We start from the raw sequence: 26,547 nt of genomic DNA on the forward strand, positions 1-26,547 counted from the left end.
CATAATCCTACTAAATGAGTCATCTAATGACGAACAACAGCAAGCTAATCCCACCAGAATTAGGTTTAATATCAGTTATAAGTAAATTATCAAAGTACATATATATCACCATAAACAACCCTGAGATTCATTTTCTTGCAAACATACCCAATAAATCCATAGAATAACAACCATTACCAGTGTTTAAAAGATGACAAACTGTGCAGACACAAGAAAGAAATAATAATAAATTAATCAACAATATATAGAGAACATGAGATGAAAATTCATTGAAAGTGAGCCCAGAGGTGGTGGGAATACTTCAATGATGCAGCATGAAGTTGAGTTAAGTTAACCCTTTTGGTTCAAGAGCCTGATGGTTGAGGGGTAATAACTGTTCCTGAACCTGGTGTGGGTCCTGAGGCTCTATATCTCCTTCCTGAAGAAAGCAGCAAGAAGAGAACATGACTTGGGTGGTGGGGGTCCTTGATGAAGGTGCTGCTTTCTTGTAACTCTGATTCTCCAAATAACATCAGATCATTGACCTCTGATTTCCTTCTCCTGAAATCAATAAACAGCTCTTCATTCCCACCTTTGATTTGACCTACAACAGTAGGGTCATCAGCAAACTTGAATATGGTGTCAGAGCTGTTTAGCCACATATTGGCATATGTGGTTTTTTGTTTTGTGGCATCAGTACATTGCAATACATATTAAAAACTATAAATTACAATAAGCATACAGTATATAAAAAATGAATAGTGCAAATGGAAAAGATAATATACTGAGGTAATGTTCATGGATTAATGTCCATTCAGAAATCTGATCGCACAGGGTAAGAACCTGTTCCCACAATGCCCATATCTTTGAATTTCCTGTATATTAATGTGCTTAAGACCCTCTTGAATGCTTCTATCATATTTGCCTCTACCATCATTCCAGGTACCCACCACTGTGTCTAAAGTACTTGCCTGCATATATATTCTCTGAACTTGTGCTCTTTGGCATTAAACATTTCAATTGGAGGTGTGTGTGTGTGTGGGGGGGGGGTGTTAGAATTTATCATGGCTATCTATCAATGTCTCCGATAATCTTTAAAATCTCCATCAGATCTTCTCCAAGACCCCAGTGCTCCAGAGAAAACAACCCAGGTTTGTCCACCTCTCCTGATAGAACAGTAATGCTGAATAATGAATATTATAAGACACAAGTCATAGAAGCAGAATTAGGCCTTTTCATATTAACAGATTCACCATCATTGCCCGCTGGCTAAGGAAATGGCTCCTCAGCTGTTCTTACAGGGATGTCTTACTCTTCTGAAGCTATGTACTCTGGTCCTAGGCTCTCCCACTATTGGATACATCCTTTCCACATCCACTCTATCTGGGCCTTTCAATATTCAGTTGGTATCAATGAGATTCCTTCCTTCGTTCTTCTAAACTCCAGTGAGTACAGGTCAAGAGCCAAACAGTCCTAATGCATTAACCCTTTTATTCCCAGGATAATTTGTGAATCTTTTTTGGACCCTCTCCAATGCTAGCAAATCCTTCCTTAAATATGGAGTCTAAAACTAATCACAATACTCCAAATACGGTCTGATCAACACTTATAAAACCCCAGCATCAGACTCCTGCTTTTTCTAGTACAGTCCTCTTGAAATGAATGCTTTCATTACTACTGACTTCAACCACAAGTTAATCTGCACTAGGACTGCCAAGTCTCACTGCACCTCCAATTTCTGAATTCACTGTTTAGAAAATAATTTGTGCCTTTATTCCTTCTACTGAAATTCATTACCATAAACTTCCCAACACTACATTCCATTTGCCACTTATTTGCCCAGTCTCCTGATCTGTCCCAGTCCTTCTGCAGACTACCCATCTTTGTATCATTTGCAGACTTAGCCTCAAAGTCATCAATTTTGCCATCCAGATCTAACATAAAACATGAAAAATAGTAGACCCAACAATGATGATCCCTGCAGAGCGCCACGTCACCAGCAGCCAACCAAAAAAAAGCCCCCATTATTACCCTTATGCTTTGTCTTTTGTCAGTCAGCCAATCTGTACATGCTAGCATCTTTCCTATAATACCATGGGCTCTCTTATCTTGACTAGCAACCTCATATGTGGCACCTTGTCTCCCTTTCCTTACACTTCAAACATATATTCTATTTCTTGTTTTTTCCCACGCTTCCGTTTGATATACAGGAATCTGAAACATTAATTCCATAGAAGGCAGCTGACTTGCAATTTTCAGTATTTTGTTTTTATCTGACATTGCAGCACTTTCTTAGAGCAGCTGTATTATAAGCATGAATCTATAGCTTCTGACTTAAGGCAATATTACTACTGGGCCAAGGCAGATACCTATTCAGATGAAAAATTAAAGAGTGATTATGGTGAGTTAAATTATTTCAGCTCTTTCTATCTCTACACCAGATCCAAAACTATCTTGTAGATACAAAAGTAAATAAAGAAGCTGAGGAGAAAGGAAATCTGAGATAGCAAAGAGGATAAACTCAGAAGATATGGTGGAGAAATTCAATCTCAACTCACCTGCCATTTTAACAGTGCAATACGTTTAAGCGGTTTTTGAAAATGAATAAGCTTAAGAAACATGCAATTCCAGATCTAGGGAGTTACTTGGAGATGAAAGTAAAATTACAAGGCTCACACAATGCTGGACCCATAGTTTACAAAGACCCATTGGAAGCCACATTTTATTAACCATTCACAGCAAGCACCCAGATCATGACATTTGTTTTTATTTTGTATTTCCACAGCGGTACTGTGATTAATAGGTATATCCTACTTTTGAAACACTTGGTTTCTTAAAAAAAATCTCAACTCTCAGTAGATGCCCACACTATAGGGGTGGGTTGGAGTGGAAGCCTTGGGCGCAGCTTGGAAGACAGCCTTACCCACCCCAGTTAGTGGCATGCAGTAATATTCACATTTATCAAAGGATAGCGTACAAGGAAATAGCATTTCTCCAGACAGGTTGTTAGTAGGACATACTGCCTTCTTCACCCTTGAACTTTCATCTTCTAGAGAACTGGATATGTATTTCGGAGTCCTAAATGTATCGTGTTGGTCACTAATGAATCATGTGGTATATTTGCAACATTTAATTATAGCAAAACATTTAAGAACTATCTATAATGCAACAGCTATGTCAAACATATATGAAAAGTGCCAATTCATCATCTTTAAAACGTGCATACTTAATTTTTTGCTAAATATCCTGAACTATACATTCAAAGTTGTGGTCTGGTTGGGATACTTCATAGATCGTGATGGAGAGTAGATGTAGGAATAGTTTCAAAGAACTGGGTCTTTCAAATATTATATACATATACACACACCAATATAAATACTATGGTCAAATCTCAAATTCATTACAATAAAGTACAATAAATATATCAGAGACATGGTTTCCATTTAGTTCCACAAGTTTAATAACAAAGATTTTAATTGAGTGTATTAAAGTATTAATATGTATTTGTAAACAATTATGTACCAAATCTGTACTTATGAGTCAAATATTTGAAGTTGTTTTTCTTTTAATTTAATTTTAACATTAAGGAACATGTGCATTTACTCTCTTCATGGTTACATTCAGTGACAGTGCCAGTGCAAGTCCAGAGTAAATGTCCCATTTGACTCCTTCCCATACTCAAAGAAATGCAGCACTATGCAAGTTACTCAGAAGGAACGGCTTTATTATGAGAGAGTTTGAATACAGGAGTAAGGCGATTACCTTTGTACAATGGTATAGTTTTTGTGAAGGTTCACCTTGAGTACTGTGTTTCTTATCATTTGACCTTAGGAAGAATACACTTACTCAGCAAATCTCCACTACTAATTCCAGGAAAGGTAGATTCATCATTTCAAAAGAAAAATTTTAAATGGGTAGACCAGGACTATATCCTTGAGTTTTGAAGAAAGAGAGATATCACAGAAGCATACAAAGTTTTAAGGAGAGATTTGAAACTGCAGATGCTGGAATCTGAAGCAATAAACAAGACACTGGTGGAACTAGACTGGATGAGTGTCTCAACTCAAAACATTGACAATTTCTGTCCACAAATGTCTCCAATAGTGGGAGAGTCTAGGACCAGAAGACACGGCCTCTGAATAGGACAGTTTAGGACAATTTCTCTAGCCCAAGGGTTATAAATTTGTGGAACTCATCGCCACAGACAGCTGGGTATATTTAAAGTTGGGGTTGAAAAGTTGTAAATTAGTAAAGGTGTCAGTTATGGGGAGAAGGCAGGAGAAAAGTGTTGAAAGGGAAAATAAATCAACCATGATGGAATGGCAGAGCAGACCATGAGAAATGGCCTAATTCTGCTCCTATATCTTATGTTGAGTTCCTCTAGCATCTTGTTCCAAATTTCTTGTTGGCTTGACAGACTAGAAGTAGTTTCTTTTGTTTGCAGAATCCAGAAAGGGAGCTCGTTTCAGAGTAAGTCAGAGATAATGTACAGCAGAAATCATAAGTAATTTGTTCATTTAATGGGTAGTGAGATTTTGGATTTCTCAGTCCAGGAACACAGTAGTTATGTAATTATTGTTTATTCAAAACAGGGATCAATAGATTTTAACTGGAATCAAGTGATATATGGATAGCATGGAAAATAATATTGAAATAAATCAGTCATAATTTTGCTGCATGGCTGTGCAAGCCCAAAATGACAATGACCTATTCCTGTTCATATTCCTCATGTTTTGAGTATTCTCTCTCTGCACTGGATTCTCAGCTAACTTTACACTTCTTTAAAGATGCATTGTTTCTAACAACTGTGTTCCAAGAGCTGTTTCCTTTTAGATGACACTCATGCTCACTCAGCCTTTGCTCACAGTAGTTATCACTAATTAAGCAATCATTCAAATCTGTTTTTTTAACTTATTTCCAACTAGTTTACTGTTTTAAAATCTAAACTGAAATTTAAAGCATGAAATTCAGTAAGTTCACTCAAACATAAAACATGCTACTACCAATGCAATTCTTTAGATCAGTCACCCCTACTTTACCTTCTCCATCACTACTTCACTCCTGCACCCAATACCAATCTTTATCTTGCTTCCACTATCTCTAAAATAGTTGTTTGTGCACTCACTCACAGACTGGATCATGTTATTCTCAGCCCTCCGACCATGCCCATTTGCCACATGCATTTTCTTAGCTCAGATACAAAGGGCCAATATCATTGATCTGCATACCCTGGAGTTACACAGCAAGACCTCAATAGTAGGTAGTGTCAGTTGGTATGTAATTGAGGTCCAAAACACCCAATATTCACTTTGACAGAAGTCAAAGCTGGGCACAGAGCTTACTTTTGCCTAGAGTACTTAAAATTTGAATGGAAACAACTTTGTGGAATACACTTAGACAAACTCCAGTGATAATGTGTAACCAGATGCAGCATTGCAAAATTCAATTTCTATATGTAATAACAGACTATAGTTACTTTATTTTCTTGCTTATAAAGCTTTCACATGTTCAAGATTGGTCTCTTTGTATGTATTCTGTCTTTTTATGTAAGAACAACGTTAATTAAAATAGCTATAAAGATCCACCTTAAATTGCCACATTTGAATTTTAACAAAGACAAAGGTCTTGCTCCAAGAAAGAACTGGAATTCTACTGTAAACAAGATGGGACAGCAAAAACCTGATTGGATGATGACTAACCAATCAGGACGGACAGATGATGGGGGTATAAATATCACTGGACTAGACATGCCCAAGGATCATTCCTGATGAAGATGGCAGAGTTTGTCATCGAAATGTCGGTTAAAATTGATACCTGTACCCCGATGGAAGCCCAAGAACAGTTTATTTATCATATATACCAGGAAAGCGCTAGATCCTTTTACCTTCATTACAGTATAGGCATGTGGACAATTGATGTTTTGGGTCAAGACCTTTCACTTAGATTGTTGAATTTTGCCATGAATTGTAGCAATGGTTGGCAGCATAATTAGTATCAATAATATATCAAGATATCTTGGATATATTAATATATCCAAGATATCCTGAAGTGGGAGGGTGAAGAGCCAGAGGTCGTGGTACATGTAGGTACCAATGACATAGGAAGGAAAGGGGAAGAGGTCCTGAAACGAGAGTATAGGGAGTTAGGAAGGCAGTTAAGAAGAAGGACCGCAAAGGTAGTAATCTCGGGATTACTGCCTGTGCCACGCGACAGTGAGAGTAGGAATAGAATTAGGTGGAGGATCAATGCGTGGCTGTGGGATTGGAGCAGAGGGCAGGGATTCAAGTTTCTGGATCATTGGGACCTCTTCTGGGGCAGGAGTGACCTGTTCAAGAAGGACGGGTTACACTTGAATTGTGGGGGGACCAATATCCTAGCGGGGAGGTTTGCTAGGGCTACAGGGCGGACTTTAAACTAGTAAGATGGGGGGGGGGGCGGGAGACTATTTGAGGAGACTATGGGAGAGGAGGTTAGTTCACCAGTGGAGCAAGTAAATAGACAGTGTGTGAGGGAGGAAAGGCAGGTGATGGAGAAGGGATGCGCTCAGCCCGAAGATGTAGGGGAGAAGAAAGAAAAGGATAATAAATTTGAATGCATTGTTAGGGATGGAAAGAGAGGAGGAGATGGAGAGTATCTTAAATGTATCTATTTTAATGCTAGGAGCATTGTAAGAAAGGTGGATGAGCTTAAAGCGTGGATTGATACCTGGAATTATGATGTTGTAGCTATTAGTGAAACATGGTTGCAGGAAGGGTGTGATTGGCAACTAAATATTCCTGGATTTAGTTGCTTCAGGTGCGATAGAGTAGGAGGGGCCAGAGGAGGAGGTGTTGCATTGCTTGTCCGAGAAAATCTTATGGCGATGCTTTGGAAGAATAGATTAGAGAGCTCCTCTAGGGAGACCATTTGGGTGGAATTGAAGAATGGGAAAGGTGCAGTAACACTGATAGGAGTGTATTATAGGCCACCTAATGGGGCGCGTGAGTTGGAAGAGCAAATGTGTTCCACATGGAAGGTTAGTTAAGAAGGTTCAGTCGTTAGGTATTAATGCTGGAGTAATAAAATGGATTCAACAGTGGCTAGATGGGAGATGCCAGAGAGTAGTGGTGGATAATTGTTTATCGGGATGGAGGCCGGTGACTAGCGGGGTGCCTCAGGGATCTGTTTTGGGCCCAATGTTGTTTGTAATATACATAAATGATCTGGATGATGGGGTGGTAAATTGGATTAGTAAGTATGCCGATGATACTAAGGTAGGAGGTGTTGTGGATAATGAGGTGGATTTTCAAAGCTTGCAAGGAGATTTATGCCGGTTAGAAGAATGGGCTGAACGTTGGCAGATGGAGGTTAATGCTGAGAAGTGTGAGGTTCTACATTTTGGCAGGAATAATCCAAATAGAACATACAGAGTAAATGGTAGGGCATTGAGGAATGCAGAGGAACAGAGAGATCTAGGAATAACTGTGCATAGTTCCCTGAAAGTGGAGTCTCATGTAGATAGGGTGGTGAAGAGGGCTTTTGGAACGCTGGCCTTTATAAATCAAAGCATTGAGTACAGAAGTTGGGATGTAATGCTAAAGTTGTACAAGGCATTGGTAAGGCCAAATTTGGAATATTGTGTGCAGTTCTGGTCACCGAATTATAGGAAAGGTATCAATAAATTAGAGAGCGTGCAGAGACGATTTACTAGGATGTTACCTGGGTTTCAGCAATTAAGTTACAGAGAAAGGTTGAACAAGTTAGGTCTCTATTCATTGGAGCGTAGAAGGTTGAGGGGGGATTTGGTCGAGGTATTTAAAATTTTGAGAGGGATAGATAGAGTTGACGTGTACAGGCTGTTTCCATTGAGAGTAGGGGAGATTCAAACTAGAGGACATGATTTGAGAGTTAGGGGGCAGAAGTTTAAGGGAAACACGAGGGGGTATTTCTTTACTCAAAGAGTGATAGCTGTGTGGAATGAGCTTCCTGAAGAAGTAGTAGAGGCCAGTTCAGTTGTGTCATTTAAGGTAAAATTGGATAGGTATATGGACAGGAAAGGAGTGGAGGGTTATGGGCTGAGTGCGGGTAGGTGGGACTAGGTGAGATTAAGGGTTCGGCACGGACTAGGAGGGCCAAGATGGCCTGTTTCCGTGCTGTGATTGTTATATGGTTATATGGTTAATATGAAAAGGTGAAACATGGAACTAGGTGAGAATTGGACAGAGAATGTCCCCACTCCACTTCCCTCTACAACCATACCCACCCCGACAAAAATAGGAGGATAACAAAGACTGATACAAGTTCTCAGAATGTTATCTTTTATTTGGAGAAAGTGAGCAGTTAAAGTGGTTGCAAAGGCAACTTGAGGATGATGACGATGGAGACTGGTTGGGCTTCCTTTCAAACGGAGGGGGCAAAGCCTATTCCACTGCATAATGGAGATGTAAAGGGACTGTACCTTTTTAGTTAGGCCTGGACACTGGCTACCTCTTCTTCACTTTAGTGAAAATATGCAGGAGGTTGGGCAATCTCTGTGGAAAGAGAAATAGTTAACATATCCAGGTCCAGGACCATTGTCCTAACACATCTGAAGGGACCCATTTCCAGACTCTGCCTGACCTGCTTACTAAGTATTTTCAGCATTTTGTTTTTCAGACTTATATCTGCAGATTTTTGAATTGTCTTCCACATTGTTGCCAGCTTCACAGTGCATCACTCACTTGGGACCTCTGGAGTCAAAGTTTCTTCTATGAACTTTCAAAGGCAAGACACTTGTACTTCATATTACCTGGCTATACCTCTCACATTGGTCTCTAAATTTTCATTCTACCCTATTCTTAATAAGTATTTCCAATAATAAGGCTTCCAAAGCCCTGTTTTCCAGTTCTAACAAAGTGTTAATTATCTTTTGCTGTATCCCCGTGTGGGTGACAAAACCTTTGATTGTCATCTCCAAATTTCTCCACTTAAAACCTAGCTTCCCTCACATCTTGGCAGGTTTTATTCCCCCCCCCCCCACTTTTTTTTAATGTCCCTTGGGTTTAATATAATTCAGGTTATGCATTAACCAATTTTAGGCTCCTGCAATAAATCAACTGCTTAGTAAACATCAGTAGAGTTTCACTTATTTCTTGTTTATTGCACAGCCAAAACTCTTTCTAAAAGGCCAGAAGTTTATTACTCGCCAATAGAATAAAGACTCACCCTCATGCTTGGGTGCCATTTGCCTGTTTCTCAGATTAAAGCTGATGTTGCTGTGAACTGTTGACACATAGCTGCTTCTCACCATTCCATCAGTTTCCTATACTAAAGCTTTACTTCAAGCTGTCAATGGGACCGGAGCCAAGGTAACTGTAGTAAGCAATTGCAAACTCTGTTCTGCTTACAATTAATACAAATTCAATTATAATGAATAAAACAGAGAACATTTTTAGTTGCAAGTTTGTGAAATAAACCTCATTCAACATAACACAGCTAACATTATTGAACATAATTCTTTAAATATCTTATCTCTATTTTATAAAAGCTATTTATTTAATTCCTTTTAATACATTGGTTAAAAAGATTCAGATTACATTTCTTAAGAATAGCTTTCCTGTATACCAAAGTAAGAAAATCTGAAGAAACTTTAGTTTTAACACTGGACCTGCTGCTAAACCATATTTTATTGAAATAATGTACAAACATATGGAGGATATAATAAAATATTGCATAAGGGAAAGTCAAAAACGCATGGTGAAAAATCAACAGAAATAAAACTCATCCTCAATTTCAGTGGCATTACTTAAACCATATGTGGAATAAAATACAATTCAATTAATTAAACACAAAGTTATTTTCATAAAATCTTAAGTTTTAAGTTCATTTTTAAAAATTAGCCTGTTCCTCTGAGGTTTGCTGTTATGAGAATCTTTTTCATAGGATTTTTGTTTTAAATTTAACAGACCTTACCAAATCCAACAGCATTTCGCCACCACCCAAACTTCTAGTATTCGTACACAAAACAAAAAAAACATTATGTTTACAATACACTGGAACTGATATTTTTCAGACCAATGTTTCAATTTATAGGTATAATTTTATTGTTTTAAGCCAAGTAACACTTTGAGGAAACAAGAACAGCAGCAATTTCTATTATTTTCTCTGGTAGCTCACTTGTATATGTATTGATATACAACCATATATTTTGCAGTTCAGCTTCACATTGTTTAACCAGTCAGATGCAATAATCACAGCTCCATCCGAATGCACAGTATAAATAAAATATTGAGTAAAGTGATTAAATTCACAATAATTGCATTATAAAGTGGTTCATCTTGAATACTTCTGAAGAAAATGTAACTGATACCTTGGTATTTGTCAAGGTCACTTTAAAATATTGCTACTAAAATTGATCAATTTTAATGGATTTTGTTTCCAAACCAAATTATTTAGTGAAATGAATCATGTCTGAGATTAAAGAAAAAATTAAATTGATTTCAACATCAGGTCTACCTTAAGGCTGATTTGTCAGATTCTATTGGGGACAACATTGGGAAAGAATACATACAGAAATATTGAAATGCTGTTAAGTATGAGCAGTGAGCAGGGTCATTAATGTGGATCACTGAATTGGTGATGCACAGTTAGTTCTCTTGCCTTCTAACATTTGGATCTGTCATAGTGAGCATTTGCACTACTCACCAAACTGATCTTGAAAACATGATGCTAATTTAATTCATCTAAGCTTACATCTCTAGAGTTTCAAGCAGTTGGGCTGAGTGCTTGATGACCATAAAATGGGCATGTTTATATTGAAGTATATCTTCGATAATTTTGCTATTGCAGTAGCTCTGTACTAGTGATAAAACTATATGTTTCACATGTATTTATTTCATAAAATGCTACAGTTAAGACATTTTATTAAAGACACAAAGGCAGACTACATTGCAATCTTACATTACTGGTCAATACCTGTGAAAGGATTAACCATTTTACTTGATCAAAATCAACTGCACATTAAAAAGGAAGACTTACAAAATTAGACAGGAAGGGACTATGAATTGTTTGTGGCCTATCCTACTTTTTATTTAATGCAAATTACAGTACCAGTATCTATTCGGAACTGAGTCACACAGAACAAATTATATTTACAGGGATAAACATCAAGCATACGTCACAAAATTTATATTAAAATGAAATAAAAATTCAGTCACAAACAGAAGCATTCAAGTAATAATGTTAAACAGATTTTTTTGTTGTTTTTGTTTTTTTTTTAAAACCAAGACAGTTCACAAGTGATGCAATGGTTGTATAGTATCCACAGTCCTTTTTGACAGAGGTGGTCACGCTTTTGTATACAGGCTATGTGAAGCATAGCAAAACATCTCTAAGGCGGATTATACAGGCAAGCAGGTAGTCACACAAGTAAATTACCACGTTTAACCCTTTGTGTACCAATTGCAACATAAAATCAAGGATATAGACTAGGACTTCAACATATATCCTTAGACAATTTCAAAGATTTGGTTGGTCTTTAAAATGGAATTCTAACCATTCATTACAATTCTAGAAATCAAAATTGGACAGGCAGCAACGAGAGACCACCTCCACCTCTTCCAAAATAAAAACTCAAATCCAAATTTCCGAAGTTTTGCTACTTTCAGTCTACCCTGCCACCTTGAGGTCACTTCCTACAGTTCTGTCTTTACCCTGACACTATTTGGATCTTTTCAAGACAGGGAATAGGAAATACTCCCAATTTTTTAAAAAAACTAAAGCAATGAAACACTGCAGCCACTGCAGAAGAAAGTAGACTTGAATTTATTTCTAGCTGGCTAGCAACATGCTTATGAATGGCTGTTACATTTGCTGCTTTGTTAATGGCTACATTTTAGAATAACTGTCTCAGTAAATTGCTCATTTTCTCTTCCCTCCTCTCCCTCTAGGAATATTAAAGAGCACTAATATTCACAATTTTGGATACTGATACTGGTGGTGAAATAAATATCACCCTAATGAAAAAACTGCCCACATCAATGATTAACTTACTTACTACCTGCTTTGACATCATTTCCTGCATCCCACATCTTGAATGGGTCCGTTTAGAATCTTGTGACTAGTGTGCTAAGGCACAGATCTTCACTTTTATGTTAGCCTTTCATTGTAACAATTAAACAGAGGAATATTAAATGTATACTTAAAATACCTAAAGAATGCAATATGCCTGTCTGAATATTAATTTCCATATTGTAAAAATATTTGATGCTATTAAAATGGTTTACACCAAAGAAAATTATATGAACCAATCCCAAATGATTTTCTTATAATTTGGGATTCCTTTGAATTTGAATTGCCTATCTGGGACACAAAGTCAATAATCAGATTGGCTCAGCACTTCCACTGCAGTACTCAGCAATATTAACTGGAAAGAATCACCATGGCACTACAAGTCACTGTTTATTTAGAATTTTCTAATGTAACAGTTATAACAATAACGTTCTTATTCCTGCCCCGCACCTTCCAAATAGATTCTGTAGCTTAAACTGGTAGAATGCTTAAGAGCAGGCCATGGCTTAGACATGCACTTCCTACTGTATTCATTTTACTTAAAATAATATACAAGAACTCTAACTTAAGTTCCTGACTTGGAGACTTCAATAGTTTACTTTGATCATACCCTCACACACAAGTCCTCATATAAAAGGTGAGCACGGCACAAAGATTAGCAAATTCTGAATATATCAGTCTTCCCATTAATGGCTGGCTTAGAGCAGCATCAGGGGCTCAGAACCAAGTAAAATAAAGATCATATTAAACTGAAAATAAAATGATCAAACTTTAAAGATTTTGTAACATAAAACAAGAAATTTTTTGCACTCAATTTTTAAACATTCCATTTGCCTACTACTTTCAATGGTACTGTGTCACAATTACAAATGGTGGAAGGTATTTTCATATGATGCTAAAGCAGGATTTAAATCATGAACTACAAAAAAGTTCATGAGACGATGTGTAACATTGAATTGCCTGGAAAAATGCATTGGACCTGTTGGGCTGAATGTCCATTAGGAAATGCTATCCATGTTCCAAAAGATAAAGAAAGTGACAAAGTGGATAGTGTACATCCCATTACAGGAGTAACTGCCTATTCAGCTTGATTCAGCTAGGAAATTCATTCACTTCTGGTACAATGCAGAAGCCAGTCCATACCTTGTTGCTTGTAAAGGATATATACTGCAGCCAGAGGTGCATTAAGGATGAGCAAACCACTCTGATTAGACATGCCCTTTATCCCTTTGTAGATCAATGCCCACTTTTAACCGCTGCTATTTTTAGTGGCATTTCCTCCTCATCTATTTAATACTTCTAGTTGTGTGAATATGAAAAATGGTAAAAATATCACTAGTGTGATGATGTTTAACTAAAACAGTGCTATGTCTGTTGCAAAAACAGAAAGGTAATTAGGAAGGAAAGGTCAATTGGCAATTTGACTTTCCTTCATTAAAAGGCACTAATCAGATTCCAAAAGTTCTCTCATCCTTAGTACAAATCCACTGAAACTTCAGAAGCTGCAACTGACCAAATTAAAGGCTATAGTTTAAAAAAAAGCCTTATAATGGGACACTCCAGTGTTAACTCGGTGCACACAAGATAAAAGCATTTGGTAAAACAAAACTCATTAAAAAAATCAAGATTTGCATTATAAAATGTCAAATAATTATATCATTTGTACATTAAAAATTTAAAGTTCATGCAGCACTAGTAGCAACTCTGCCAGATTTACTTTCATTCCTCGTTTCATATTCTACGCAAAATTTTGGAGAGTAAAACAGAGTTGGCATAGCACATTAAGTGTTCAAAAATAGCAGGTTATACATGTATACGATGTACTAAAATTTGTATAGTAGATTTCTTTCAAATTAACTCTGCCAAATCAAATGAAAACAATTATATTTTTATATATATATATAGAATAAGCCAGCTTCAAATCTCAAATCGTCATTACCTGTTGAGAGCCCAAACATTTAACTAATGAAATATGCAACTTTTGAAGTGTTCAACAATTCTGTACAACTCTTTTCCAACTGCAGTGTGAATATGACAACCAATAAAAATAAAATTTTCTAATTGATAGGTCAACTTAAAAAGGTACATAAAGGGTTAAATATGAAAGAAACAGCAAATATACTTCAGTGAGGGACAATTAAAAAAAAATCAAACATTGGAAGCAAAAGGCACTCCAAACTAGATACTATACAGCACTAATTAATTCCTTGTTACATTGTAGCCGCACCTATAGTACAGAATTGAAACTATATGGCTTAAAAGCTCTCCTACAATTAACAAAATTTGCCCTGAATGTTTGTCGCTCTCATCAGTTCCCAGGTCCACATACTTTATGTACAAAAAATAATAAAATGGGTGGGGTAGAGAAGAGGGAAGAAGTCTGAAATCAATGGGTTCATTTTTACACTTTGTTGGGAACTCAAGATTGTATTTCATTTGGAGATCAGAAACCTACTGAGACCTATGGATTTAGCTATATATTTAACTAGAGATGACACACTACACTGATTTTGCAATGTCTTGCTTTAAATAAATGGGGCCAGTACAGAGTGCATTGGACCACAAAAAAATAACCATTAGCCCTGAACAGTCAAATCTAGTGACAAAATATAGGGACTGAACATGTCAAACTTCACCTCAACCAATGCAGGGAAGTATTATGGTGACTGCAGAGTCTTTTTTGATAGCGATTGCTTGAGTGGATTTGTATTGTCCATTTGTGCTGGTACGGATAAACCTAATACCTTTATCAAAATACTACCACCTCTTACTCAGATTCTTTAGAAGGAACCTGATGGCAATCTTCTTTGCCAAATCCAAACCCTGCACTACAGAGTGAAACACATCACAGTGTTTCATGTGTTTGGACGAAGTTGGGGGAGATTAGAACACTATGGCAGACTTCAATAAAGATTGTCGAGGGAGGAGTTAACCTTGCCCCACATTCCTTTTCAATCCCTCTTCAGTGAGTAAATGATTGGTTTGTATAATTTGTGTACTTTTTTTAAAAACAAGATTAAATAAAATGAACACTAATGACATTGTTTTTCCATAATTGACCAGCTTTTTTGCAGCTGACTGGAAATCTGAGGCAGGGTTACCCCATTCTCAGGTTGAATTGGATGCAGAGGCTGAAGCTGCATTGGTTGACTGCCCACGGTCCACAGCAGTATTTGTATCTGCGAAAGAAATGGAAAAAGGATGACATTTTAGAAATGCGTCAGCTTGTGCAACTCATTTTTGAAATACTATTTAAACTCTATTTTATTCAAAAACACTGATTAATGCAACATAATTTTCTCCATTTAGAGAATTCGTAACATTTTCCCTGCATGCACATTGTTTCTGATGAGCCCATTCCGAAATTTAAATGTATCTTGTCTCAGAATCTGACCCACAGGTAAGCAAAGTAAAAATCAATAGCTGACTGATTATCTCTTACATAGCACACAAGTGGATCAAGACCAACTTTTATTGAGAATTTATGAGAACTTTTATCACACGAAGCACCCAATGAAAATATCTGAGAAGATCAACTCTTCACCGAGGTCAATGACAGAAAGCAATGAGAAAACTTATGATTTGAGACACAGGAGATAGTAGATGCTCACATTTGGAGCAATAAAATGAGCTGCTTGAGGGAATGGAGATCCTCCAACAGCTTCTTTTTAAGATTTAAGAAACTGACCAGAGGAAAACAACTGATGGAGACTGATAGTGAGTTTGAAAGCATTTTTTTTTAAAACAATAACTTAAGTAGATATAATGGGACCAAAAGAAAACTGCACAAAAGTGGGATAGTTACAAAATATGGGATGGTCACAAGAAAGAAAACAAAAGGACACCTAGTAAATAAAGCAATTTGTGAAGTGTTTGCACAATTCACCTCTGAAAGTGAATATTTAAAAAAAATCTTAGTTGCAAGATAGCAGCATTAGTAACTTACCCAAAGAAGAAAGCACTTGAAAACTATTTGCAAGAAGTCTGCAAATACTTTTGAAAACCTCAACATAGAGCAATGAACTGCCAACTATTAGAGCTCCCGAATGACTACCTTAATTAATGAATTGTTATTACTTGTACAGCAAAAAGGATCATCTGCCAGAGTCTATGACTGCTACTTACTGAATGACTGAAGAATCAAATTTTATGACTGTATTGAACAACTTTTCCTAACAAGCATTCCTTTTCCTTTAAAAAAAATCCACATTGTCTGTTGCAACAGCTTATTACCACAAGTCATGCCAAAGCTCTGTGCAATGAACGAATTTTGAAATCACAATTGCTAAACATAATTATAAAATAAGGAAACCTTCTTGCACTCTATAACTGATTATTTCTCAGCTAAAACATTGTACGTTGTGCTATCATCACACTTAACGAAAAATATCTAGATTCTTGCAGGAAATAGATTCACCAAACACAAAGTACACTGCAGATGCTGTGGTCAAATCAACACGTACAAACAAGCTGAAGGAACTCAGCAGGTCGGGCAGCATTCGTTGAAATGAGCAGTCAACGGATGCTGCCTGACCTGCTGAGTTCCTCCAGCTTGTTTGTACGTGTTGAATAGATTTACCAAGGTTGACACACTACATCTATGCACAGATTAAGATTAAAGGGGGCCTTAAAACAAAGATTTCAAAATTGATAAAAGCGAACAAGAAACAGATGCCTCTGCTAAGTGGATAATAAGTAGAAATCATAGGTTTAAAGTAACTGGCAAAAAAAGCAACAAAGGAAATGAGAATTCGCTTCCCTCTACTCGCCCACTACCAAACAGAGGCTGCCAAGATCTCCAACATGATAGCCGATCTCCCCGATAAAACAGATAAAAGAGATTTGAAAGTAAATCCCCCCACCTCAGGCAATTGAAAGCACTTCATGGCATCTAACTTGCAGGGTTATGGGGGAGATCAAATAAACTAAATAGCTCCTTCAAATGTACATTTGTATTAAGAGTACAATGACTAATCTAAATATCCTACTTGCCTTTAGTATCACTTGACATATTCATAAGTGTAGTTTAGTGAATGTACAAATCCTAGTGTAAACATTTAGCATTAATTAATTTGCTCTTATTGTGTTCTACGTATAAAGTGAGTGCATGAACTTTAGCACTATTTACTTAAAACTCTGCAATAAAAACATGTAAAAGGACACAAAGGAAACAGAACAACTGGATTTTAAATACCTGACATGAAGATATATTTCAAATGAAGTTCTCTTTTAAAGAACATTCACAAACTGAGCTTGGGGATAGCAGTTATGGAGGTAGCAACTTTGTCTCCCGATAAAAATGGTGCATGATAAATGCAATCATAGGGAATCCTCATTATACCATGTTTCAAAGGTCTCAGCACTCTCATCACAGGATGTTTGTCAGGTCCATCTAAGATAACTTCTGTGTATTCCCTGCATCATTCAATCTTCAAGCTATTACAGTTTTATTATATCGCACTGGACTGCTTGAAATTCCCATTGTCTATGTGCACGCTAAGCCATATTTTTGTTAAAATTTTCAGTGGCAAAGAATCCCATCAGCAAATTCTACGTAATGGTGTGTCCAATGACACCCACCTGACACTGCGGAAGCATTTGTTGGAGTTGAAGCAGGAGCCTGATTCCGAATGTGAGGAGGGATGAGGATTGTTGCCAGCGCTGGGTTGCTCGACAGTTCTGTAAACACAAGATAACTGCTTATAACATTTCATTCACTAAATTACTTCCACTAGAAGGGCACTAAAGCACTGACTGGGATTCATGCTGAACAGTTCAAAAATTCTCATGACTGTCACAGTACAATCAAAGTTAACCAGAAAACTTCCCTGTGTTGATTGATGATCGACTTCCATTGCTGTTTCATTAAAAAAGCCCACCAGGAAAATGTTTGATAATGAACATTATTGTCAAATTTTCCAACATTTTCTGTTTTGGTACCGAGAAAAACCTCTGGAATAAGAATTTTCTCTTCTTTGGTTAGATCAACTTAAAATCCATTTTCACTTTTTTTAAAATCAATCCCTAAAATCACTAAGACCACAGCTATATAAACTTCACTGTGCTCTAACTGAGGAGTTTAATTTTTCACAGAATTAGGCACCACAGAAATGGGTCCTTTTGGCCCAACTCATCCATGCTACTCGTGTATCTACCAATAGTCATCTAATTTGTTTGCTTTAGGACTGAAACTGTCAACAACTTTTTAATTCAAAATACCTGTCCAAATGGCTTTGAAACATTGCAATCACACTTTCTCTGCCTGCTTGTTGCATCTATATTAATGATTTGAATGCCGTAAACTGGATCAGCAAATGTTTTATGACACTAAGATTGGGCCACAGCCTTCCTTGCTGTCCACTATCAAAGCTTGCAGCTGGACCTGGACACCAGCTGAAAAAAAAGGGCTGAAAATGGCAGATGGAACTTAATTCATACAAGTGTGAGGCATTGCACTTTGGGAGGATTAACCAGGATAGGACATACACAGTGAATGGTAGGACTCTCAGGAGTGCAGTTGTATCCAGAAATACCAGCCACGTGACAGATGCACTGCCACCTGGCTGGTCGGAGGACACACCACATACCAACCAACATTTGGTCCCCCCCAACTAATCAATGCACACCTAAATTATTGGTCACCTGAATTGGATTATCTTGCCCAGCCCCATGCTTTAAAAGGTGAGACTTGCCCTTGGCTAGCCTTCTCTTACAGACCACCACATTGGAGGTAAGGGCATTGATTGATGTTTGGGAAGGTCTATCGTTTGTCCTGGTAAGGGAGCTGCAGCTATCCAAGGTCAAGGGGGATAGCTGTTGTAGTGCTTTTCCCTTGTTCTTTGTTTGTGTAACCGTACCCTGTCCCACACCGCTTCCTGTGTATTGTAGTTGCTTGTGTTGACCTGACTTCCCCTTGTAAATAAATTCCTTATTATTAAAACTCTGTGTGTCCAGGCCTCTACTGTTCAGACTCAAAGAACCAGTTATTTTCCATCACAACAGCAGTAAAATAAAGGGATTTGGGAATATTAATCTATGATTCTGAAAGTGGTGTCATAGGCAGATAGGGTTGTAAAGAGCTTCTAGCACATCAGCCTAAATATATCAAATTACTGAGTACAGAAGTTGGAATGTTATGTATTATGGTCTACAAGACATTGGTGAGTCCAAATTGAGTATTGTCTGCAGTTCTGGTAAACTACCTACAGGAAAGATATCAATACGAATGAAAGAGTACAGAGAGAGTTTGCAAGGAAGTTGCTGGGTCTTGAGGTTTTAAGTTGTAAGGTTGAATGTGTTAAGACTTTATTCCCTAGAGCAGAGGAGAAAGGGGGTAGATTTGACATAGGTATACAAAATTATGAGTGGTAGAGATATAAATGCAAATAGACTTTTTCCACTAAGTAGAGGTCATAGATTAATGTAAAAGGTTAAATATTTGAGGGGAACATCTTCACTCAGAGGTGCTGCAAGTGTGGAATGAGCTGCTAGGGAAAGTGGTGGAAATTGGTTCGGTTGCAGGATTTAAGAGAAGTTTGAATACGTACAGAGATGGGAAGGATATGAAAGAATATGGTCTAGGTGTGAGTTGATGAAGCAATGCAGAATAATATTTTAGCAACGACTAGATGGGCCAAATGATTGGTTTCTATGCTGTAATGCTCTTTGACTATGTAACAATCATGTTCGGTGAGAAAAAAAAAAGACTAGCTCCTTAGATCTCTCAAATTTCTCCACTCTCACCTGAACGTGTACCCTCTAGTCCTATACCCTCCTGCCCTGAGGAATAAAAAAAATCTATCCCAGGGTTTCTCAACCAAGGTTCTGCAGAGCCCTAGGGTTCTGCTAGAGCTGTCTAGGTGTTCTGTAAGAAATCATGATGAAAACTTAGTTTTTGGAACTTCACCCAACATGTGATGCTAGCAGCTCTGTTAGCCATCTCGTTAGAGGACTCTCAGTCCAGTACAACAGTGTGCAGTAGGACCATGTTTATTTAAGTCCATTCTCAGTTTTTAAACACGAGATAGGGAGGCCGTTGATAACTGGAGTATTAGAGGAGAGAACGGTAGGCTGATGAAGAGCATAAAATGCATTTTCCACTCATTGAATGGACTTGCCCAACTTGGGCTGTGACGTCACAACACTGTTTTCTTCACAGAAGTGAAGATGTCAGAAACTCTTCAAGATGAAGTGAAAATATTTCTGGTTGATGTTACAAATATGGTTAACTTTATTAAACAAAGACTAGTTCACTTGAGAATTTTTAAAAAAACCGTGTTGAAACCTGGACAAAGAGCATACTAATCTCTTGCTACATTCAGAAATCTAGTGACTTAGCAGATGAGTTCTCAGCAAGGTGTTTGAGCTGAAAGGTGAATTGCAGGAGTACTTTGAATAGTAGACCAGATTTTGCTGGGTTCTTTGAAGATAAAGAATGGCAGCAGAACCTACCCTACCTAGCAGACATTTTCATCATTTAAACAGTTGGGCAAGTCTCTAAGGCCCTAGAGAAAATATTTTGACTTCAACTGACAAGGTTCTTGGATTTAAAAGGAAACTGAATCTTTGGAAAAGTCATGTTGCAAAAGGAAATCTTGAAATGTTTCCACTGCTGCTTGGGCTTGAGAGTGAGGAAGGTTATCAAATTCTCGAGTCTTATTGAAAACCACCTGGAAGAAATGCAGAACAAACTTGAACAGTATTTTTCCTCCCATTCAACCCAAGTGTATGACTGAGTAAGGGACCTTTCTCTGAATCTTCTGCTCAGTCTGATAACTTGACTTTGAGAGAAGAGGAAGAACTTTGAGAGCTGCAGTCTGGTCATGCACTCAAGATGAGATTTACTGACCTCCCTCTGGACAAGTTCTGGATTTCTGTGAAAGAGTATCCTGCCATTCATAGGAAAGCAATGAACATTTTGCTGCAGTTTTCAACTTCTTGCATGTGTGAGCAAGCTTTTTCTTGCTTAACAAGCATTACAAGAGCAAGGATAGAAATTGTCTCATTTCAGTTGAAGGTGAAACCCAGAATTGAGTATTTGTGTAGCAAAAAACAAGCACAGGTTTCACATGCCAAGTTTATATTTGAGCCTAATCATGTCACTTAGAAAGAAAATGTTTGTTCAAAGCCTTGTGTAAAATTGTGTTTTAGGCTATATTTTTATTCATATTGCTTTGGCTTATAGAACATAGAATAGTACAGTACAGTACAGGCTCTTCAGCCCACAATGTTGTGCCGACACTTAAACCCTGCCTCCCATATAACCCCCCCCCTCCGACCTTAAATTCCTCAATATACCTATCTAGTAGTCTCTTAAATTTCCCTAGTGTATCTGCCTCCACCAGTGACTCAGGCAGTGCATTCCACACACCAACCACTCTGAGTAAAAAAACCTTCCTCTAATATTCCCCTTGAACTTCCCACCCCTTACCTTAAAGCCATGTCCTCTTGTATTGAGCAGTGGTGCCCTGGGAAAGAGGTGCTGGCTGTCCACTCTTATCGATTCCACTTAATATCTTGTATACCTCTAACATGTCTCCTCTCATCCTCCTTCTCTCCAAAGAGAAAAGCCCTAGCTCCCTTAATCTCCGATGATGCATACTCTCTAAACCTGGTAAATCACTTCTGTACCCTTTTCAAAGCTTCCACATCCTTCCAATAGTGAGGCGACCAGAATGCGACACAGTACTCCAAGTGTGGCCTAACCAGAGTTTTATAGAGCTGCTTCATTACCTCACTACTCTTAAACTCTATCCCTCAACTTATGAAAGCTAACACTCCATAAGCTTGCTTAACTACCCTATCTACCTGTGAGGCAACTTTCAGAGATCTGTGGACATGTACCCCCAGATCCGTCTACTCCTCCATACTACCAAGTATCCTGCCATTTACTTTGTATTCTCCCTTGGAGTTTGTCCTTCCAAAGTATACCACTTCACACTTCTCCAGGTTGAACTCCATCTGCCACTTCTCAGCCCACTTTTGCATCCTGTCAATGTCTCTCTGCAGTCTTCAACAATCCTCTACAACACCAACACCACCGCCAACCTTTGTGTCGCCTGCAAACTTGCCAACCCACCCTTCTACCCCCACATCCAGGTCGTTAATAAAAATCATGAAAAGTAGAGGGCCCAGAACTGATCCTTGTTGGGCACCACTAGTCATAACCCTCCAATCCGAATATACTCCCTCCACCATAACCCTCTGCTTTCTGCAGGCAAGCAAATTCTGAATCCACCTGGCCAAACTTCCCTGGATCCCATGCCTTCTGACTTTCTGAATAAGCCTACCGTGTGGATCCATATAGATCACATCCACTGCACTACCCTCATCTATATGAGATCCCATCTCTAAGAATCTTTTCCAACAGCTCTCCCACCACAGATGCAAGGCTCACTGGTCTATAATTACCCAGACTATCCCTACCACCTTTTTTGAACATGGGGACAACATTCGCCACCCTCCAATCCTCCTGTACCATTCCCGTGGACAACGAAGACATAAAGATCCTAGCCAGAGGCTCAGCAATCTCTTCCCTCACTTCGTGGAGCAGCCTGGGAAATATTCCATCAGGCCCCGGGGACTTATCAGTCCTAATGTATTTTAGCAGCTCCAACCCCTCCTCTCCCTTAATATCAACACGCTCCAGAACATCAACCTCACTCATTTTGTCCTTACTGTCATCAAGCTCCCTCTGATTGGTGAATACTGGAGAAGTATTCATTGAGGACCTTGTTCACTTCCACAGCCTCCAGGCACATCTTCCCACCTTTATCTCTGATCAGTCCTATCTTCACTCTTGTCATCCTTTTGTTCTTCACATAATTGAAGAATGCCTTGGGGTTTTCCTTTACCCTACTCGCCAAGGCCTTCTCATACCCCCTTATTGTTTTCAGTAACTTTACTACTCGACATGGTCCATTAATGTTCATATTGTAAATAGCATCAATTAAAATCAATTTACAACCTTTATTTAAATTAAGGCTGCTGAGCCCACCCTTAGAAAAATTAAATCCCATTTTGGTTTAACCCAGTTAGTTAGCAAATTTATTATGTTTGCCTTATAAGTTTTTAAAATTTATGAAAGGGAAATATTAATTTCAAGAAAGGCAAGCTAAGCTTAACTACTTTTTTCTTCCAAGAAAAGTTGGCTAAAAACTCCTTTCTCTACTCAAAAGAGCAATGGCAATTATATTTGGATTATTGAATCTACAACATACTATGAGCTGCAGCTATAACCTGAAAATTATTTCAAGGGTTCCTCCAGAGCAAAAAGGTTGAGAAAGGCCGATCTATCCTAAATTCCACCAGACCAGCACCAAAGATGTGGTTAACAGACTTGAGTATGGCTTTTGACTATAGACTTTTTCTGAGATACTTCTTGGCAAAAGAAATATCTCACTGAATACCAACCTTCATATCTGCCCATTAAGGTTACTGATGTTCTGGATTCATCAGTCCCTAATACCCTGTTGCCAGCTTCACCAATGAACAACAAACTACAGAGCTCTTGAGAGCACATCTTTACAAAGGCAAATTAGGAAAACAAAGATGAAGCATGTTGAAGCTAATCAATGTGTCTTTATTATCTACCAGCTAAAATAAGTTCAGTACTCACTGGGAACGGAACTCAGCTACAAATCACGGTTGATCTTATTCCTTTTACTGGAACAAACGAGTGAAGATGCTTCCACTAAGCTCTCAGCTAAGAATGTCTAGGTTTTTGAGCAAGAGTGATTATATACTTCCAAGTCAGTAAGAGATGCAAATTGAAAGGAAACCATAGAGGCGTTTCAAATTAGCCAAGATGCACAGTCATAGTACTGTGACACCTAGTCAAAGCATATCTGCAGAAGGCATAAATGGTAACGGCAATGAATGGGATATCAAACAAATAGCCTGGTTTGACCTGGATAGGGTCGTGTTTATTGCTTGTTGAAGCTGTTGACAAAGTCACAAGTTCCATCACATTCCAGACCTGTATCTTAAAATGGTGGCTTTGAGTATCAGGTGAATTACTGAATGCAAGATACCCAACCCCTTGCCCACTATTAAAGCCACAGTATCTGTGCCCAGTTAAGTTGACTTTCCTGTCAAAGTGGACTTTAGGCTTTAAGGCATGTGACCCTGCAATTGTAATGTCACTATCAAGACTAAATGATTAGATACTCTCTCTCGTTGGAGATGGTGACTGCTTAGAACTTCATTTGCCTCTTTTCATGCCTGAATGTTCTCCAAGCCTTTCTGCAAGCAAGCAAGCATGGAAAGACCTGCTGAGAAATTGCAGGTAGAATCGAAGATTTTGTGCAAATAACTAAACCATCCTCATCTCTAACCTAATGATAGAAAAAAATATTTGATAAGGTAAGAGAAGATGGTAAACTCTGTATTGAGGAAAATCTGCAGTAATGTCAAAGAGCTAATATAATTGTTTTGAGCTATGTTGTCCATAATTGATGATTTTTTTTCCTCTTGATGACCAAATATACTTGAGCTCCCTGATTCTAAACACTGTCAAATTCTGCCTTCAAGGTCAGTCACTCTCACCTGAATTCAGGAATCAAACTATCCTAGAAGACAGGTTTATTCTTGGAGTCATCTTCTCCTGTTAGCTATTCAATTGTTCACCATCATTCATGGATGGATGTGAATGGACTGCTGACCTTTGATCCAATTCATTGGTTAGGCATTGCCTTAATTCTGTTAAGAAAGAACTTAGTCCTGTGTTACCACTCACCAGGTTGGCATTTTTAATTCTGTCTGGTACTAATCTAGCATGCCCTTCAGTAATCATTAAATCGAGGTTGATTTCTTGCCTTGACTGAAATAATAGTGAGTATTAAGACCATGCATGAGGTTACAAATTGTGGAATATATTCTGCCGCTGATTTGCAGTTCTTCACTTATTACAGAATTTTTGCTACTAAATCTGTTTTGAGCATTCAAGGTTTAGTACAACACTAGCATTACAAACAAAAAACTATGCCCTTGATTTATGCTCTCTGGCAATCAAGCTTGACACCACAGACATGACAGTGCTGTGAACAGCTATATAGCCATAGAAATAGGAATAAGAAGCAATCTGAGTAGCATATCCCATGTACAAGTTCCACCTATCCCACGTGGATCTCTTAATTAAGGAAATATACGGGAGATAGGTACCTGTGAATGTTCAGATTGAAGGATCAAGAGTGCAATGTTGTATTTTAATGTAATGTTGCAAGTGCATGTCGTACTCTGGGTCACATCTTTACTGTTATATTATAGGTATTTCACTTAGTAGCTATGTAAGAGCTGTTTGTTCTGCTTTCAGCCTGTTTGGGTTATTGAAGATAAGGGTTGATGTGGAATGTGTGTCATCCAATTAGTGGGAGATTTTTCTTGGTGAGGGACAATAAGATTGGTCTTGGTTTTTTTTGGTTCAGGAGGAGATGGAGAGAAGATGCTGGGGAGAACCGCTCATAACATACAACCCGGTGGGAGATCCGTTTATTTGAGGTGGATTGCAAACGATGTTTGGAAGGTAGTGTGTGCTTTCACGTTGACCAAGGGCCCAGCACGTGAGTGACAGTAGTTCAAGATGAGCTCCAACTTATGCACATTTGACTGTTAATTAGGATAGGGCCTTTTTGTTATTCTTTCTAACCATTTAGTTAAGATTCATAAATATAATTCCTTTAATCGTATGCAGTGTACAGCCAGTTATTTTGTGGCATTAATTTGTAACAGGGTGGCAAATTACACAGTATCCACTCACAAACAGGGTTGCGGGGGGGGGGGGGGGGGGGGAATCGTGCCTCAATTTCACATATTTGGTGGGGCCGGAGACCACCTTCCCTAGACTTGTGCAGCTGAGGAAACCAGTCTTTCATGTAGAAAACACAACTTAAATATAGCTTATTTTTTTCAATTTGATCTTCAAAAATTTTTTTTCTCTCACCTTGAGTAGTGAAATTGAACAGTAAAGGTTTCTCACGTCCATTTGGTAACTTGACGTTTGGGTCCCGGAGTTCATCAAAGAATGTATGTGCACATGCCTCTAGAGGTGTCAGACGGGCGGTTGGTGTATATTCAAGCAGTCGGCTACAGAGCGCAATAGCTTCTGGGGGAGTGCGGGGTCGGAAGACCTGTCAAAATAAAGGGTTTAATCAATAATAAAAAAGTAATTGATTCATCTTTTCCAAAAGTGCAAGAGTGCAGTGTGCATTATGAATTATTTTGATAATCAACAACTTCACTAAAACTAGACAAATCCATTATATTACTGCTATAGTTTGGAACTTCCCTTAAGCATTTATCTATATTATATTAGTGAGCATATTTCAAAGTACTCTGCTGATTACTAAAGTAATGAGCATTTAAAAACCACAGAATACATTAAATAAGGGAAAATAGGTCACTCAATCAAATGACAGTTGCACAATTGAATAATCCACACCAAGATTACAATACTCAAGTTTTTCTGATGATGTAATATGTTCTAATTATGTGAATAAAACAACATGCTGGACAGCAGGTTTACAAGACGCAGGTGGAGAGAGT

At 38.0% G+C, this 26,547-nt stretch overlaps 1 protein-coding gene across 1 annotated transcript in view; it reads right to left on the reverse strand.

Annotated features, from left to right (window-relative positions):
- Positions 1 to 10,842: 10,842 nt before the first annotated feature.
- The window catches only part of gsk3ba (glycogen synthase kinase 3 beta, genome duplicate a), a 179,183-nt gene continuing 163,478 nt past the window's right edge, over positions 10,843 to 26,547 (reverse strand). The window contains exons 9-11 of the mRNA XM_059968457.1: positions 25,946 to 26,132; positions 17,587 to 17,685; positions 10,843 to 15,185 (exon numbers count right to left, since the gene is read on the reverse strand). Of these exons, the coding sequence (XP_059824440.1) occupies positions 15,115 to 15,185; positions 17,587 to 17,685; positions 25,946 to 26,132 (357 nt within the window). The 3' untranslated portion in view covers positions 10,843 to 15,114. The remainder of the gene's footprint in view (positions 15,186 to 17,586; positions 17,686 to 25,945; positions 26,133 to 26,547) is intronic.

Source organism: Hypanus sabinus, chromosome 4 (assembly GCF_030144855.1).
Source record: "Hypanus sabinus isolate sHypSab1 chromosome 4, sHypSab1.hap1, whole genome shotgun sequence".
Lineage (NCBI taxonomy): Eukaryota > Metazoa > Chordata > Chondrichthyes > Myliobatiformes > Dasyatidae > Hypanus > Hypanus sabinus.